We start from the raw sequence: 19,091 nt of genomic DNA on the forward strand, positions 1-19,091 counted from the left end.
CTATGAACACTAAAATGGCAATAAATTCACAACTATGAACAATTAAATCTAAAAAACAAATGAAGCAAACAAGCAGAACAGAAACAGAATCATAGACATGGAGATCATTCGGAGGGTAACCAGCTGGGAGGGGTAAGGAGGAGAATGGGGGAAAAGGTGCAGGGAATAAGTAAAAACTCGTAGGTACAGATAGGTAATATAGCCAAAGAACTTTATTTATGCATGACCAAGGGACATGGACGGGGGTTGGGGTGGGGAATTGCTGGAGGGAACGGGGGTACTCTAGGTGGAGTAGGAAAAAGTGAGGAAAATTGGGACAACATAATAGCATAATCAAGAAAATACATTAAACAAAAGAAAGATGTGGTTTATATATAGACCTACCAATCCACTTTATCTACTACTAGGTCCAACTGAAGTCTAAAGACAAAATCTACTCTATTTCCACTAAAGCTCAAGCCACCCAAGTATTAATAAGGGTGAGAAGAAAAAAATAAAAATTTAAGTGCTTGACTTGCCTCTCTCTAAAAGAAGCAATTACTGAGATACAGAAAAGGAACTTGCTGGGAAATAATAACTACTATTGTTTTAAACCCTCCCTCCTGATGTATAATTCTGCACATATATGCATTTGTAAAATATAAACTATAATATGAATAAACGGTTTCAGCAAAGGTAAACAATATGCCTTGAAAGGAAATAATCATATGAATATATGAAGAAAGGTTATCCCAGACACGATCACAAAAGATCTATGACAGACTGCTTCATTAAATATGTATTTTCTTAAGAAGTAATTTTCTTTTCTTTTTTAATCCTTACCCAAGGGTATGCTGATTTTAGATAGAGGGGGAGGGAGGGAGAGAAGAAGAGAGAGATACATACATGTGAGAGAAACATTGATTGGTTGCCTTCTGTATGCACCCGACAGGGACTGAACCCACAACCCAGGCATGCACCCTGACCAGGAATCAAACCTGAGACCTTTGGTTTTATGGGAGGATGCTCTAACCAACTGAGCCACACACCCACCAGGGCAGTAATAATTTTCTTGAATTGCTGCTCAGAGTATTTTAATTCTGTTCACAGAATATTACATGCCAAATGAAGTATACAATGCAAAGCAAAAACCATCTGTTTTAAAACATTTAAATGCTAGGATAATTTCAGGATCAAATGACTGATTTTATTTTTCTATATAATTACATACTCTTCTTCCTAAACCACTAGGGAGCTCTCCCTGTAGTAAAGACATTAAATTCATACTATCTTAAGGATGATTCATGGTCACAATCGGGGACATCATACAAAAGGGAAGATCGCCAAGCCAACTGTAATAAATTTGCAAATAAAATTTTCATCACAATAAGTGCTTCCTTGCTCTATGGAAAAATACTCAACAGTGTAATTTTTTTAAATGCACAGATATCTGTAGCAAGGTAACTTTTATATTGAATTAACTTAGCCTTATACCATTATTCTACTTCCTAAGCTGTCAACGCATTGCTAACACTATAAAATCCATACTTTAATGTTTCTACCCTGCCAATACCCCTGACCAAAAAAGAAACATAGGGTGAGACTCCCATATAAATTTTATAAAAAAGGACTACTGCACACAACCATACCAAAACACAGTTTTAATCCTTAATCCTGAACCCATGTAATATTTGCGGTTTTGTTTATATAAGTTAACAATCTGCTTCCAAGTAAAGCCCATCCTGTTTAACGATTCTACAGTACTGGGTAGAGTTGTTGATTATTAATGTGCTTGACAGATAATCCAATATCAGAGGCCTCTAAGCTATGGAAAACAAGCAATTCTAGTATTAGCTAAATAACTTATATGTGGCATGGGCTGCATGTCCTTTTAGCTGCTCCTAGTTATCCTATACAACAAAGATGGTCATTAACTTCGGGGTAACAAGGTGTGTAGAACATTATTTTAACAGAAAAATTCAAGTTTCAACTTTTCTCGAGTTTTTATTTCATGTGACTTAAAAATTCCCTCATTAAAACATCCCCTGGATCCATTTGCATCTTGAGAAAAGTATTTTCCACCAGATAATTTACAAGCATCTGTGATGGTAGGTTTTAATTTCATATCCTAGGAATTTAATGCTGATGACACTCATGCTCTAAGAATGACCTTATCTACTTCCAGCCAAGATGGAGGCATAGGTGGAAACACTGTGCCTCCTCTCGCAACCAAGTTTCAAGACAACAACAATTTAGTAACAAAAAAGCAACTAAAACAGACAGAAAATTAAACTGTACAGAAGTCCAACATCAACGAACCATTCATCCAGACCGGTAAGAGGGGCAGAGTCAGCGGCTGGTGGAACGGGGTCACGCAGGAAAAAGGGGCCAGACCAACCCAGGCGCACAGGCAGTGGTTGGCAGATCCCAGGTGTGGGGTGGCAACAGGCAGACCCAGTCAGGGCGCAAGGCGGCTGGCTGACTATGGACACACATTCACGCAGATAAAACCAGGCAAAGGAGTGAGCAGTGAGATAGACCATGCAATCCAGGGCTCCAGCGCTGAGAAATAAAGCCTAAAAGCACCAACTGGAAAAACTTTCAGGGGTCGAGGTGCCAGGAGAGGCTCCCAGGCTCACAGAAGAGTTCACTGGAGAGACCCACAGGGTTCTGGAGGGTGCACAAGTCCACACACCCGGGAACTTCCAACAGAATGGCCCAGGTTTGCTTTTGGGAAGCAGTAGAGGGGACCGAAATCTGAGAGAGTGCAGAACAAATGCCATTGCCCCTTTCTGACCCCGCCCCCACATACAGGGTCAAACCCAGTGACTGGGTTACCCCTTCCTGGTGAACACCTAAGGCTCTGCCCCTCATACGTAACAGGCGTAACCAGACCAAAACATTATGGCTCAAGAAGAACAGATCAAAGCCCCAGAGCCCGTACTTCTAAGCCACCAAGAGATAGCCAACGGATCAGATGCACAGTTCAAAATGCTGGTGATCAAAATGCTCACAGAACTGGTTGATTTTAGTCACAAATTAGAGGAACATATGAAGGCTAAACTAATTGAAATGAAGGGAAATGCACAGGAAACCAATAGTGATGGAAAGGAAACTGGGACTCAAATCAAGGGAGTGGACCAGAAGGAAGAAAAAAATGACCAAGCAAAAAAGAATGAAGAAACAAGAATTCAGAAAACTGAGGAGAGGCTTAGGAACCTCCAGGACATCTTTAAACATTCCGACATCCGAATTATAGGGGTACCAGAAGGGGAAGAGGAACAGCCACGAGTGGGAAACTTATTTGAATAATAAAGGAGAAATTCCCCATTTTGGCAAAGGCAATAGACTTCCAGGAAATCCAGGAAGTTCAGAGAGTCCCAAAGAAGTTGGACCCAAAGAGGAACACACCAAGGCACATCATAATTACATTAGCCAAGATTATAATGAAGGAGAGAATCCTAGAAGCAGCAAGAGCTAAGGGGACAGTCACTTACAAAGGACTTCCCATCAGACTGTCAACTGATTTCTCAAATGAGACCTAACAGGGCAGAAGGGACTGGAAAGAAGTATTCCAAGTCATGAAATCCAAAGACCTACATCCAAGATTGCTCTATCCAGCAAAGCTTTCACTTAGAATGGAAGGACAGATAGTGTTTCTCAGATAAGGTCAAATTCAAGGAGTTCATTATCACCAAGCTGTTATTATATGAAATGTTAAAGGATTTACCTAAGAAAAAGAAGATAAAAATCTGAACAGTGAAAGACAACAAACTCACAGTTATTAACAACCACACCTAGAACAAAAGCAAACTAAGAGGACAGCTAGATCAGGAGCAGAACCATAGAAATGGAGATCACATGGAGGGTTAGCAACAGGGGAGTGGGAGGAGGAGAAGGGGGGAGAAGGTACAGAGAATAAATAGCATAGACAATAGGTAGGGGGGAGGGCAAGAATAGTATGGGAAATATAGAATCTAAAGAACTGTGACACATGGACATAAACTAAAGGGGGGGAATGGTGGGGGAGGGGGTGTACAGGGTGGAGGGGAATGAAGGGGGGAAATGGGACAACTGTAATGGCATAAGCAATAAAATATATTTTAAAAAACAGAATGATCTTATCTATCTGATTTATATGCTGAAAAGACTAAGCCCTGGCTGGGTGGCTCAATTAGTTGGAGCATCATCCCATGCACCATAAGGCTATGGGTTTAGTCCCCAGTCAGGGCACATACCCAGGTTGTGGGTTCGCCCCGATCAGGGTGCATATGGAGGGCAACTGATGATCAATGTTTCTCTCTTACATCAGTGTTTCTCTCACAGCAATGTTTCTCTTTCCCTTCCTCCCTCTGAAGTCAGTAAACTTATCCTCGCGTGAGGATTTAAAAAAGGCCAATAAAATCCAACATAAAACAAACTCACCAAAACTTTCTCATCAGTGTGGTGTCATTATCAAAATAATCATACTGAGGGTAAATAATATATTCTATCTGCAACTACATATGCAAATTCAAACCACAGGCCCAAGTATAAACCATCTCTGACTATGACATTGATCTAGCACCAGAGAGATGAGAGACTAAAGCAAAGGACTACAGCTGTACAGATACAATGGAATTCTTAAAATAAAACTATACAGATGTTAACAACTCAAGTAAAAAATAATGAAATCAGCCATCAAGCTTTGAGTAACTAAACGCATAATTTTGCTACTCCCCCTAAGCCATAAAGACTTACAAGGTGATGAAAATAAATTCAGTTTAAAAATTTCACCCTTTAAAAAATTGTTATTTCATTAATCTATATTTTTTGGAGCTTTGACAAAACACTATCACCATAAACTATAGATAAATAATTAGCTTTCTTTTCTACTCTTAGGCCTCAAACATCAGTATTAAGTAACTTTTTAAACAAACCCAGTGATCAGGTATGTGACCACACGCCTGATCATGTAGTTACCTTCATGTCATAGCCATATGTCTCCCGAATGTCTTCATCAGAATCTGTTTCTTCATCATCATAATCCATTGTTTGTCGAGGGGAAGAAGATACACTGCTTACCATCCGGTTAAAAGCAGACTGCTGGAAACTAGGTAAGTGTCCCTAAACAACATTTCCAGGATGAACAGAGAGACACACTAAATAAATATGGGTACTATGTGACTGTGACTACCAAAGTGTAATGAACTTGCAAAGTGGCTAGCTAACAAGAGTTCTCCAGTTAGTATCAGATCAAATTATTTGCCTATGATACCAAGATCTACCTGAATAATATATCCAGATAATTTTCAACTAAAACGAGATAGGTATATATCCAAAGAAAATTCTACAGGTGTATGTAGAATGAAGGTTTTATGAATAATATAGTTGCTGGCAGCTTACTGTTGTCCTAGTCAATTGCTATGATAGATTTGATTTCCTATTTACACACTGACAAATATTATCTCATGAAATATAAGAAGAAAGAAAATCCTAAACTTACCTGTAAGTCTGGATTGGCAGCTGCTTTTTGGAGTTCTGCACTGATGATCTTTTCAGTTTTTTCTCGAGCTGCCTGCTCTATCATACGCTGGCTCAACACAGATAGTTTGGCCAGGGCGGAAGACAGTTCATCTGTGGCTAGGGCCTGCCGTGCTCTATCCTGCCAACTCATAGCACGTTCTGTCAAACACTGTAGGGCCTCTCCCTCAGGCAACCGTACAGGCAACTTCTGAAGGGATACTAGGAGTGACAGTATAGTTTCTAGCCTTGGCCTTCGAGACCGCATACAAAGAGGGCAAAGAAATTTTACTTCTTTAGCCTGCCAGCTAGACCCTTTTTTCTGGGAACATGACTTAGGCAGGGGAACACAGCTGTTATGGAACCAGTCTTTGCAGAGCTCACACTGCAGCATAAACCCACTAGCTGTCTTGCGGCAAACACAAAATTTCACTTCTTCTATGCGGTCCACCATCGTCATCTTAGCTAGGTTGGCTGCTCTGAGGGAATGCATGGCTTCAATCTCTTTTTGCTCCCGTTCTTTGAAAACTGCCACCTGTACACAACAAACAGTTAATAGAAAGAAGTCACTGGAAAATACTCCAAAAGTATCAAATCTTCAAGGCTAAGGGATCACCTACAAATTGTGGCCTCATGGTGACAAAACATTTTCCTTTCAAAAAAACCAGTTGTTGAGAAATAGACAAAAAACTGTACTTAAAAAATAACTAAATTAAAAAAAGAGAGAGAGAGAAAAAAAAAACAGTTGTCAATCATTTCCTAAAATGTGGGGCAGCCCTGACAGTTTCCACGTAAACATTCCTTGTCTGTAAAATGGCCAAAGAGCTAACATATTTGACAATTTTATCAGTAGGGTACTTTGAATTCTTCCGTAGACTCAGTAAATATGCCTTATTATCAAAGAACCTGATTATGAAGCCTGGCTCTTGTAACTTATGTATTGTTGATCTGGTGCACAAGTTTTCTGAATTGCAGTTTTCTGGAAAATGAGGATACCACCAACCTCATTTTGTTGTTTTAAGGATTAAATAAGGTAACACATCAACATGCCTAACATGGTGCTTGGCACAAGGTGAACCCTCAATAAATACTAGTTCCCCATCCCCTTGAAATTCATTCCTTAGGAAGAAGTCTTATAAAAATCCATTTTTGTTTCTTTTTAGAAGGCCTCTCCAACTTACGTAGAAGTAGAATAGCACAGCCTGATAGCCAATTACAACAAGATTTTACATAGCCCATTTCAAAAAAGTAAATAGAAGTAAAAAAAAACTTTTAATTATCATGAATACTGACAGTAGATTTTTAAAAATCTTTCATAGCTTTGAACAATTTTGAAATGATTTCCTTTTCCACTTGTCTGGCAAGACTGACCTGTTAGGCAGGCTCCTTAATAAGAAATCATTTCTACTGACCTCAAAACAGGATTATTTGCTAACAATATTGTGAAACCTGTGTTATGGTACCAAGTAAGTACCTGAAATATTGGGGGAAACACTCTGTCTAACCACTATGATGTACACCTAAAACTAATATAAAATAATGTTGAATTCAAACTGTAATTGAAAAATAAAATTTAAAAAATCCTAAAAACAAAAAACAGAAATCATTTGTAGGCAGAAACAGCCATACAAAATCCTTACTGTATTACACATTGGAGCAGCCATTTGAAACTCCTTACTATTACATATTATATAATAAACTCATTTTTATTTTCTATTTCCTCAGGTTCCTAGTATTCTTAACATACTGCTCCTACTCTGCAAAAAAAATAATTCTAATTGGCTACAAATATTTTATTGAGCACTCATTATATTACTGAATGCTACTAAGTAAAGGGAGATATTTTAAACAGCAGCTGGTATCAGTAAGCTGATACAGTTCCTGTGAAAAGCACATTAATATTAAGTGTCACAAATTATTATTAAATTCTAACCCAGTAATCCTATTCCTAAGAGTTAAGTGAAGGAAAATAACTTGAAAAAGGGAAAGGCCACACAAAGAAGTTCACTTTATTAGTATCCATAATAGTGAACATTTAATAACCAAATGTTCAACATCAGAAAAATGTTCAGCAAATTATTGACAATTTGACAGAATATTAGACAACTATTAAAATAACAAGAAACAGATAAATGGAAACAAACTCTAGGAAGAGAACAGAATAATAAACTTTTTTGTATACTTTGGTTATTAATACTTTTAAAATGTGAAATATATATAACCATAAAGCCAAAAAAAGTATATAGAAATTTTAAAAGTTAAGAACACAAGAACAGTGAATGTGCTACTATCATCACAGAATTTTGTATTCTCAGTACAAAGTTAAGATGCATATCATAGCTTCTTACCACCATGGCTGTATCTCTGGTTTCCTCCAATCCTTCCTCCAGATCAGTCAGAGGCTCAAGGTCCAGATCCTTTTCTTTTTCTTTTTCCATTAGTTCTTTTCCTTTTTTTCTTCTGTTTTTACCACTCCCATATATACCAATGTCAGTTCTGGGACTTAGCACCTACAAAAATAAAACCAAACATTGGGCTCTGGTTAAAAAAAACCAACTTAGAATTAAAAATACTAAAAGGAAACATTTACTGACTGCTCACCAAGTTCTAGGCACTGTCTTACGGACTTTACACACCTTATCTAATTCAATTCTCATAACAACTCTCTGAAATATACAGTATCATCTGTATTTTACAAACGAGGGAAACTGAGGCTCAGAAAAGAAACAACTTCACCAAGGACACAGGGTTAGTAATTAGGAAGCCGATCTTCAAACATAAAACTAACTTACTATGTTTAAATGCTCAAGATGAGTAGGGTAATGTGTATTTAAATTTATGCTACTGAGAAATGAGACCTTTCAGCGATGGAGTCTATTAACAAGAGAGACAAGATCCAGGCTGATTGCTTTTTCTGGACACAGCACAGTATGAATGAGAAATAAGTCTGTCATAGGCTCCAAATTTCTGGTCAGCATTTAAGATTTTAGTTATTTATTTTTTGAGAAAGGGAAAGGAAGAGAGAATGAGAGGGAGAGAAACGTCAGTGCGAGAAACATCCATTGGTCGCCTCTTACACACATCTCCGGCAAGGACCAAACCTACAACCCATGCATGTGCCCTGACTGAGAATCATCAAGCCAGTGATCTTTAGCTTTGTGGGATGATGCCCAGATGAACCACACCAGTAAGAGCTCTGGCCAACATCTGATATTACCTAACAGGTATCTCTTGTACAACTGTAACAAGATAAAATGAAAACAATCCTCACCAATAACACTACCTATAGGTATTAAATAATCAACTTCTAATGAAGGTGTTAAAGTATAGATATATAAAGTAAACCACTCTTTACCTGTAACAATGTATGGCTAGAATTCTTCTTAAGAAAGGTCCGCCCGGTCCGTTCTCTCCATGCCCGTGCTGCTGCTACTTGTGATTCTACTTGGGGCAACGCATCAAGACGCACAGGAATGGGACGCCCTTTAGCAGATAGGCTCTCGAGCTGCTCCAAGTAAGCATAGTTGCTGCCACTCTGAAAAACGAAAGTACATTATCACACATTTGCATTCACTTACGAAGTGTAGCAATCTATTGTCAAAGACCTCACAAGAGTTTAGAGTGATTTTTTATTAAATATTGTTCTTTAGACCTCATTATATCTCTTGAATTAATAGAGCTACCAATGTTCTCTTTAAAAAGTTTGTAAAAGGCCTTGGCCAGGCAGTTCAGTTGGTTAGAGTGTCATCCTGATATGTCAAGGCTGCAGGTTCAATCCTCCATTAGGGCACATACAAAAATCAACTAATGAATGCACACATAGGTGGATTAACAAATCACTGTTTCTCTTTCTCTCTCCCTCCCTTTCCCTCAGTCTAAAAATAAAATCAGTAAACTGTATGTTTTTAAAAAGTGTGTAAATACAATATACAGATGTACTGAATTGTATACACCTGAAAATAATGTGTTATTAACCAATGTCACCCCAATAAATTTTAAAAGTTTGTGTAAATTCATGTTGTCAAAGATTTTAATTTTACTGATTGAGGGAACCAGTAAGATGTAAAAACCAGTTCAAAGGCTGATGTACAGAACAGACATATATATGCTTAGAAATGAGGAAACAAATTTACTAATGGATGGAAACAGATATTTAATAACATACAGGACAATGGACAATGTAAAGAACAGGCATATAACTTCTAGTCAAGATGGAGGTATAGGCAGACACACTTCGCCTCCTTGCACAACCATATGAAGAATTACAACTAACTTCAAAACAAACAAAAAACCCAGAACTGCCAGAAAATTGAATTGTATGAAAGTCTGACAACCAAAGATTTAAAGAAGACATATTAATCTAGATGGGTAGGAGGGACAGAGCTAGGGAGCCAGGTGAAGAGGATGTGGTGTGGCAGTGGTGTGCAGAGGAGACCATGAGGAACAGGCCATCCCACAGGATACCTGAGGAGCGAGCCCCAGGCCAAACTGCACTGCCCAGGGTTCCAGCAACAGGAAAATAAAGCCTCATAACTCCTGGATATAAAAACCAGGAGGGGTTGGGACAGCAGAAGAAACTGCTGGTCTCTCAGAAGAGTCCATTTGAAGGGCCTGCAGGGTCTTAGAACATATGCAAACCCACCCACTCTGGGAATCACCATCAGGGCAACAGCTAGACGAGTGTCAGTTATGTAAGTGACTGGAAGCAGGGTGAGTGCCAAACAAATCTCCTGCAGTCAAGCAGTGGCACTGGCTCCTGTCTGACCCCTACCCCCATATACATATACAGAGCCACAAAGCAGTGAAGTGGGCTGCCCCACCCTGGCATTTACCTAAGGTTCCACCCCATACAACATAATATAGGTGCACCAAGACAGGGAATCAAAGCAGCTCTACCTATTACACAGAAACAAACACAGGGAGGTTGCCAAATTGAGGAGACAAAGAAATATGGCTCAAATGAAAGAAAGAAACAAAACCCCAAAGAACTAAGTGAAATGGAGATAGCAACCTATTATGCAGAGTTTAAAATACTGGTGATAAGGATGCTTAGAGATCTCACTGAGTATGACAAAAGCATAAGGGAAGAAATGAAGACTATGCCAAGTAAAATAAAGAAAAATCCACAGAGAACCAACAGTGAAGGAAAGGAAGCTGGGGTTCAAATCAATGATTTGGAGCACAAGGAAGAAATAAACAGTCAATGAGAGCAGAATGAAGAATTAAAAAAATTAGGAGAGACTAAGAAGACTCTGTGACAGCTCCAAACATGCCAATATCTGAATCATAGGGATGCCTGAAGAGGAAGAGCAAGAAAGTGAACATTTATTTGAAAAAATACGGAAAGAAAATTTTCCTCCTTTGGTGAAGGACATAGACATACCAATGCAGAAAGTATCAATTCCTAAACATGTTTGATCCAAAGAGGACTACACCAAGACACATCATAATTGTGTCTTGTGGGAAAGGAGTTCCCACAAGACTATTAGATGATTTCTCAAAAGAAACTTTGCAGGCAAGAAGAGACTGGCAAAAAATGTTCAAAGTGATGAAAAGCAAGGACCTACAACCTAGACTACTCTACCCTGCAAAGCTATCACTTAGAATGGAAGGGCAGATAAAGTGCTTCCCAGACAAGGTAAGGCTAAAGGAATGCATCGTCATCAAGCCCTTATATGAAATGTTAAAGTGACTTATTTAAGAAAAAGAAGAAGTTCAAAACAATGAACACTGAAATGACAACAAACTCACAACTATCAACAACTGAACCTAAAAAACAAAGGAAACACAAAAACAAACCAAGCAAACAATCAGAACAGTAACAGAATCACAGATATGGAAATCATCTGGAGGGTTACAGGCAGTGGGAAGGAGGAGAATGGGGGGAAAGATACAGAAATTAAGATGCATAACTGGTAGGAACAAACTAGGCAGGGGGTTGTTAAGAATAGTGTAGGAAATGGAGAAGTCAAAGAACTTATATACATGACCCATGGACATGAACTAAGGGGGGGGATTGCTAGAGGGAGATATTGGTACAATGATAATAGCATAATCAATAAAACATACTTTAAAAAAAGAACAGGCACATATATACTTACAAATGAGGAAGCAAATTTGCTAATGGATGGAAACATATGTTAATATCATACACAGAATGGAATTATCTTTTGTACAGTTGGAAATGAATTGTTCCATATCCAAAAATAAATTTAATTACTTTTCTCTGAACATAATTTATTTGTATCACTATCATTTTTAAATAATTGATGCAGTTGTTAAATAGCTTTGTCAAAGAAAATCTAAGGCATACAGTCCTAGAATCAGATATTCAGACAGTCCACCAGACAATATCCATTATTCCACTGAAAAGACATCCAGTAATGTTTTTTGCCTGTTTCAAAGTCTTCCAGTTTTTCCAACCACAAAGCAATGTTCTTTAGTTCTGATAATCACCTCCATTTTACGTTATATAAACAAAGATGAAAATGGATATTTTCCTTCTAAGTCACAATGTTTCCGCATTTTGATGTAATGAAGTAATTGTTTTCTGAACTTATATACTTCTTTAAATTCACTAAATAACTAAATCATTACAGCAGGTGAGAGAGTTAACAAGTAATCCATTCTAGGGTCTTGGCAAGAACACCTGAACTGGGAGGGCAGCCTGCAGACATTAGTTCGGAGTAATATTTTAGGATTAATCTCCTAGCAAAAACATTAGCATTCCTATAATAAACCATATATATCCCCATAATATTTATTTTTATTCAGAGGCTATAAAGGCATAGTATCAAGTGTTAAACACTGACATTCCATTAAAAGGTTATTTCCCATGTACTAACTGACTTGTCTGCCTGTAAATTTGTTTTGAAAGTACAATAATACTGAAACATATGGAAAAATAAAAAGGTAAGAAACTTTTAAAAAGAGTAGTAAGGTTCTAGCCCTAACATATTAAATGGTATAATCAAATAACTATGGTGTTTGAATAAGGATAGGCATCTAATTGAAAGAGAAGAGAAAGCTCAGACACAAATAGGGTCAAGAAATACTGTATTTATTACTAATCCCTCCTGTATCCAACTATAGCCATTTGACTACAGAACACATTCTGTAGGTTAAGCCTAGAGACAGCCTGCCCTCAAGCTATGTATTCTAAGGAAGAGTTTGCCTTTAAACCAAAGCTGTCCATTTAAAGGCTACAAAGTCAGTCTTCTTGAAGGGAAGGGATGGATGTAGGAAAAATCCTTCAAAATTAGAGGAAACATAAGACAGCTACCTATACTTGCCAACTAAATCCTTCAATCATAAATAAATAGCCAACTATGGAATATGAGACATTTAAGAACAATCAATTGCCTGAAATAAGTCAAAGATGAAACAGAGGAGTTGTCCTGATTAAAAACAAACAAACAAAAAAGACCAAAAAACCCTGGTTAGTGTGGCTCAGTGGATTCAGTGCTGGCCTGTGAATCAAAGGGTCGCCGGTTTGATTCTCAGTCAGGGCGCATGCCCGGGTTGTGGGACAGGTCCCCAGTTGGGAGTACACAAGAAGCAACCACACATTTATTTCCCCTCTCTCTGGAAATAAATAAATAAAATCTTAAAAAAAAATTTTTAAAGAGATAATTTTATCAACAAAAAAACAGCACAGAAAGAGAGGCAGCTAAATAGGTCCCAGAAAAAGTCAACTGAAAAGAAAGTAAAAGAAGAAATCATTAGAACTTGCTTGACTCAGAATACGTTCTTTCTTGGTGCAGCAATTCATATCCTGAGTACTGTAAATGCTACTAATGGTTTTTATAATTCATAAGAAATATTATGTAGACAAGCACACTCTTATTTCTATCTAGCACGGATTTCATTTTGTCATCTTTAACAGCAGGGAGTCAGTAGAAACAGTAATGTTTAATAAGTAATATTTATTTTGAAATACAAAATCAGATGGGAGAACAAGTGAACTTTACTAACTATAATTATTTTGTTATGGTTATTCTAATTCTTAAAAATTAAAGGCTTATGATTCATCTGTGAAAAAGCATTATCTGAATGATTGAAAAATTCAAAAGGTTCCTTACCTGAAGAGCTTCCACTTTAGCTGTCCATTCTCGAGCCTTTTGTAAGGCTTCTTTCAGGGACAGCACATTAGGTAGAAAAGCTGGAATGTTCTTAGCTTCATTCACAATGCTTTCTAAACTTGCCACACTGTGTCTTGGTCTAACAATACACAAAATACAGGGCAGACATATGAGGAAAAATCAAACTTCCAAAATATGCAGAGAATTTTCATATACTTGATTTCATTTAATTCTTACCATAATTCTGTAAGGGAAGCAAAACAGCTATTATCTTTATTTCCATTTTATAGGTAACTTTCAATTATTTTCCCTAAAGACACTTATAGTAAATGGCACACCTGAAATACTGATGTCTCAGATCCCATGCTCTTTTCACTATACTAAATTGCCTCTACTTGAGTTCTCCACAATATCTGAAATTGTCAGAGATGTATAGTAGGTACAATGTAGAAAGCAATAGTCTAGAAATCAATTAATGTTGACCATGAACATTTAATTAAACTACAGTCATTAACACCTAGTTACACAAAGATGAATAAAAAGACCTTTATCCTCAACTAATCAGAATACAAGATAAGCATGTACTGGAAACTAAGAACAAATTACTACAGGAGGTAATGATTAATTCTGCCTAGGGAGACTGAGAAGGGCTTTGAGCTACGCCTTAAAGGTAGGTGATTTTGTCAAGTGAAAGGTTAAAGGAAAAAAACAGGAATATAAAAAAGCAGGACAAAGAGAGACAGACAAAAATAAGTTGGTAGTCTAGTTTAAGATAAGGAACGGTATGAAGATTGGGGGAGGGAGTAGGTAGAGGGATTTGGTAGGAAAGAAAGATGTAAACCAATTAGAGGTCTTGAGAGCCCTGAATTTCAGTATGTAAACAATGGGAAGCTGCTTAGGATGGGAAGGAAAGGTTTTTGTCACCATCCATGAATCCTACTATGTGATAGGCACTGTGCTGGGTCACAGAGATTATTAATGTGCAAGAGTAACAGCATCCTTGCCTTATAAAACTTTTTAATCTTGTGGAGGAGGGACTTATTCATAAGGAGTTAGACGAATGTAAGTACAGTAACAGAGGAAAATAAAGATGCTATCAGGTTATATACTAGGAGGACCTAATTGACTTGGCAGGTGGAAAAAAGGATTACCAGAAATGACCTCTAAGCTTTCTTATACTTTTTGAATTGAAGTTAGTCAGAAAAGCTGGGGCCAGAGGGCTAGTGGAGGTGCACCACAGGGAAACAGCAGAGATGAAGGCTGCTCCATAGGAAAACAAATGGTGCAAAAGGTCCAGAGATAAGCTAGAACATGGCATGTTTGAGGAACCAATGGTGGGGTGGCAGGTGTGATCACTATGTCAGAATGCAAGAGGAAGAATGTCAAAGGATGAGGGAAGATATTTAAGCAAGGGGCTAGATTATAGCTTGGCCTTATAAATCAGGTTAAGGAATCTGAACTTCATCCCAAGTGGAATGGTAAAAAGTGAAGAGTTTTAAGCAAGGGAGTCTAAGTCACACCTGTATTTTAAGAAAATAATAGTTGCAGTGCAGAGAGTAGATTAGAGAGAGGTGAGCTCAGAGATGGGACCTGTTGCTATGATTCATGATCAGCAATGACAGCAACTGCCTCTCCCCCACAAAATAAGAATGAAAGTGAAAAACCAAGGAAATAGAATCAATATGACTTGATAGTTAACTGAGATTGATGGTAAAAAAAAAACTGAAAGCAGGGGTCAAAGTTAATTTTCAAAATACTGGCTTGTTCAAATAATGAAAGATGGTATGATTCAAAGAAAAAAACAAAGGAAGAAATTATGGAAAGGAATTAATGGATTCAATTTTGGATATGGGAATTTGAGGAGCATCCAATGGAATTATCTAATAGGCAGATGGTATCTATGAGAAAAAAAGCTACTATGTTATAGACAAAAATTTGGAATTAATCAGCAGAATGATGGCAAATGGAGCCAAGAAGTTAGATGAATTTTCAAGGAGATGTACAAAGTGAGCAAAGTAGCAGTTTAGGACAGATATACAAAGTGAGAAAAGTAGCAGATTAGGACAGAATACTGAGGAAAGCCATTATTTAAGCAGAGAGAGAAGCCCAAAGGCAAAGGAGGAGGGTACTAAGAAAAAAATGGTCAGCAGTTAACCAATATTGAGAAAGGAAGAATATTAAAAACGTGTTTCAGAAAGGTAATTTTGACAGGTATTAGAAGAGGGAAGACTCTACTTCTCACCATTCCCATCACTCCCTACTTCTTCGCCTATTTTATTTTCTTCATAACACTAAATATCTAAAATTCATTCATTCCTTCACTATTCAACTGTCTCTCCCCTCTACAATGTTGGCTCTATTTTAGGGCAGGGACCTTGTGTGTCTTTTTTCCCTACTATCTCTATCTCCAAAGCATTTAACATTAGTGCCTGGCATGTAGCAGGTACTCTGTAAATACTTACCAAATGGAGATCATCAAGGGAAAATATAACAGTATTATAACTAGATCAGTGACAAAGAAGTCGAAGAGAAAGATATGAAAGACATTTTGAAGAGAAAAAAGGAAGTTTTCAAATATTACTACCAACAAATTTCATTCATTAGACTATAAGTAGATGCATCGGATATACCAAATCATAGTGTTACATTACAAAATTATTTAGCTTCTCCCACTTAATATTCTCCTGCCTCCTGGAAGTCCCATGAATCTGAAGACACAGAGTAATCTGAATGTTCTGGATAAGAAGAATTATAAATAAACATAGTTGCTATGCTCCATAGCATCTGAAGAAAAAAATATCTAATAAACATGGAGCCTTTTTTTGGCTGAACTATGTTAATTAAATCATCTAAGAACTCTTTTTGAAACCATTCAAAATTACTGGCTGGCAAAATAGTTAAGTACATGAAGACTTTGTAGTAGAAAAGACTTTAAATTTGAGCTGTTATTTAATAATTATAAGATCTCTCTAAGCATCACCGTTTCCTTATCCTCACAATAGAAATTATATAAATATTAATCTTAGCTGCTGAAAAGACTGTTCTTTCATAAATAACATTACAGTCAAATTAATTGATATAGAGTCAAATATGCTATATTTAAATCTCACAAGCCCAACAAGGTATTATGCTAATGCAACTACTTAACATACTTATGCCTGATTCTTTTTTGTTTTTTTAAAGATTTTATTTATTTATCTTCAGATGGGAAGGGAAGGAGAGAGGGAGAGAATATCAATGTATGATTGCTTCTCATGCGTCCCCTGCTGGGAACTGGCCTGCAACCCAGGCATGTGCCCTGACTGGGAATTGAACCGTGGTTGTTTGGTTCCCAGGCCTGCACTCAATCCACTGAGCTACACCAGCCAGGGCTACTTATGCCTGATTCTTATTTCTCACTACTTTCCTGCATACATCTTCCACTCCAAAAAAGCCCATTTAAACTTTTGTCATATGAACACTCCTTATATACCTTAAACTTACTAGCTTTTGACATTTCTCTTGCCTCCCCTTCCACTTTAATCCTACTCATTTTTCAAGGTTCTAAGTTCTTACATTTCTCTCAAGATTCTCTTCTGACCATCGAAGCTAACAATGATCTCTCCTTTTCTGAATTCCTATAGCACTTTTCTCCACCCCTCAGTTAATAACATAACTGCAAAGAACTTCATAGTTCTCAGCTCCTAACTATAATATCAGCAATGGAAGGCTCTAAACAAAACACTATTTTGTATCATGTAGAGTACTAACAAAGTACTTTGCACAGAATATATAGAACTATCTATATGTAAAATCATTTCATAACGTGGTGCTTGGTCAGGGAAGGTATAAAATACTTAATGAAATATTTAATGAAATAGTCCCCATGTTCCTCTTCCCATTCTATCTTACTTAGTTATTAAAAAGGCAACAGTCACCAATATATGTGTTCACCTTGCCTGTAGGCAGACCTTAGCCTTTTCTTCCCATCGCTCAGAGACCGTAAGGAGCTCCTGTAGTTCAGCCATTGCTTTCTCCACAGCATGGTGAGGAGCCAACCCCACCCCAGAGTCTATCAATTTCTTCATGACATCCAAAGTGACTTGCTGTGGGTCTGATAGAGTCAGTCTTACTTCATCCAACCATCGAGCCTGCTGTAGCTCTTGCTTTAGTCGGGCTAATTCAGGTAACTCCACATAAAGACTAGAGCCCAGGTCTATCAACATCTGGAGTTTAGAAGAGTCTGGGGTTTCATCCATCATGGCCTCTTGAGCACGTTCATGAAACTCTTCCACATCATCCAGCAGATTCTTAAAAGGTCAAAAGAATAAACATTAAAAATAAATTTAAATGATAAAAAATGAGTATGTTTCTTAGGCATCAGAACAGACAGTTTTAAAAAATATGTTTAATGATTTTGGAGAGAGAGGAGAGGGAGAGAGGGAGAGAAAAGATCTATGTGGGAGCGAAAACACTGACTGGTAGTCTCCCTTATGCACCCTAAGGATCACACCTGCAACCTAAGTTTGTGCCCTGACCGGAAATCAAACTCCCAACCTTTTTGTGTGCAGGACGATGTTCCAACCAACTGAACCACACTGACCAAGGCAAATAGACATAATTTTGATAGGTAAAATTATCAAATTCTAGACCATCTAATAATCTCACCATCATAGCACCAAACTATGAGTGTTAAGGGCATAAATATGCTTCTCTATAATCTCTTACATAGTCCTACTTTTAAAATATGATTCATTTAAAAATATGTAATGACTTCTGACTATAGGCACTGTCCTAGGCACACAGCATTAAACAAAACATACGAAGTCCTTGTCTTCAAGAATATACATTTCAATATAAGTGGCCAGTCACCAAATACATGAATAAAATGTCAGTTTTTTTAAGCACTACGAAAATAAAATAGAGCAACACAATAGAGAATGAACAAAAGTGCGGCATATTACTTTGCAGTGGTCATCTGAAAGACAGATGAACCAAAACAAAAATGAGAAGGTAAATGTGGGAACCTCATGAACAGCTAGGAATAGAGCAGTTCAGACAGGGCAAGTAATAATTGCAAAAGCTTTGAAACAGAAATGAGGCTGGTGTCTTGCTCCAAAGTGGATGACAGGGAGCAAAGTAGATGAAGAGTATAACAAGACCCCCCAAAATGGAAATTATTTATTAAAAACTGTGTATTTATTTTTACATGTTTAAACTTCAGTCACCTTCAAAGCATTGTCCATTTTATGCAAAACACCTATCTAGAAGTTTTTTCTACTGCTCAAAATAGTTTTTGAACTTGTCAATTTTGATGTCTTTTAGTGCTTCTGCCATTTTTGAGTCACCTCTTCCATATTGGCAAAACATTTCCCTTTGATAACTTTTTTCATCCAGGTAAAGAAAAACAAAGGCGCTCAGGGAGAGATGGGTGAATAGGAAGGGTGGGGTATAGGGGTCACACCATTTTGGTCAAAAACTGCTGAACATGGTACAGTGTGGGCTGGTACACTCATGAATCACCCATCGTGAAATGGGTAAGGGAGCTGA

General features: G+C 37.5%; 1 protein-coding gene across 2 annotated transcripts in view; it reads right to left on the reverse strand.

Moving 5' to 3' along the window:
- The window catches only part of KDM5A (lysine demethylase 5A), a 133,198-nt gene that overhangs the window by 27,100 nt on the left and 87,007 nt on the right, over positions 1-19,091 (reverse strand). For both annotated transcript variants that reach the window (XM_037139864.2, XM_053662431.1), the window contains exons 19-24: positions 17,496-17,851; positions 13,563-13,701; positions 8,837-9,016; positions 7,830-7,991; positions 5,465-6,016; positions 4,942-5,085 (exon numbers count right to left, since the gene is read on the reverse strand). In XM_037139864.2, coding sequence (XP_036995759.2) covers positions 4,942-5,085; positions 5,465-6,016; positions 7,830-7,991; positions 8,837-9,016; positions 13,563-13,701; positions 17,496-17,851 — 1,533 coding nt within the window. The remainder of the gene's footprint in view (positions 1-4,941; positions 5,086-5,464; positions 6,017-7,829; positions 7,992-8,836; positions 9,017-13,562; positions 13,702-17,495; positions 17,852-19,091) is intronic.

The sequence above is a fragment of the Artibeus jamaicensis genome, unplaced genomic scaffold (assembly GCF_021234435.1).
Source record: "Artibeus jamaicensis isolate MK-2021 breed Jamaican fruit bat unplaced genomic scaffold, CSHL_Jam_final contig_1028, whole genome shotgun sequence".
Lineage (NCBI taxonomy): Eukaryota > Metazoa > Chordata > Mammalia > Chiroptera > Phyllostomidae > Artibeus > Artibeus jamaicensis.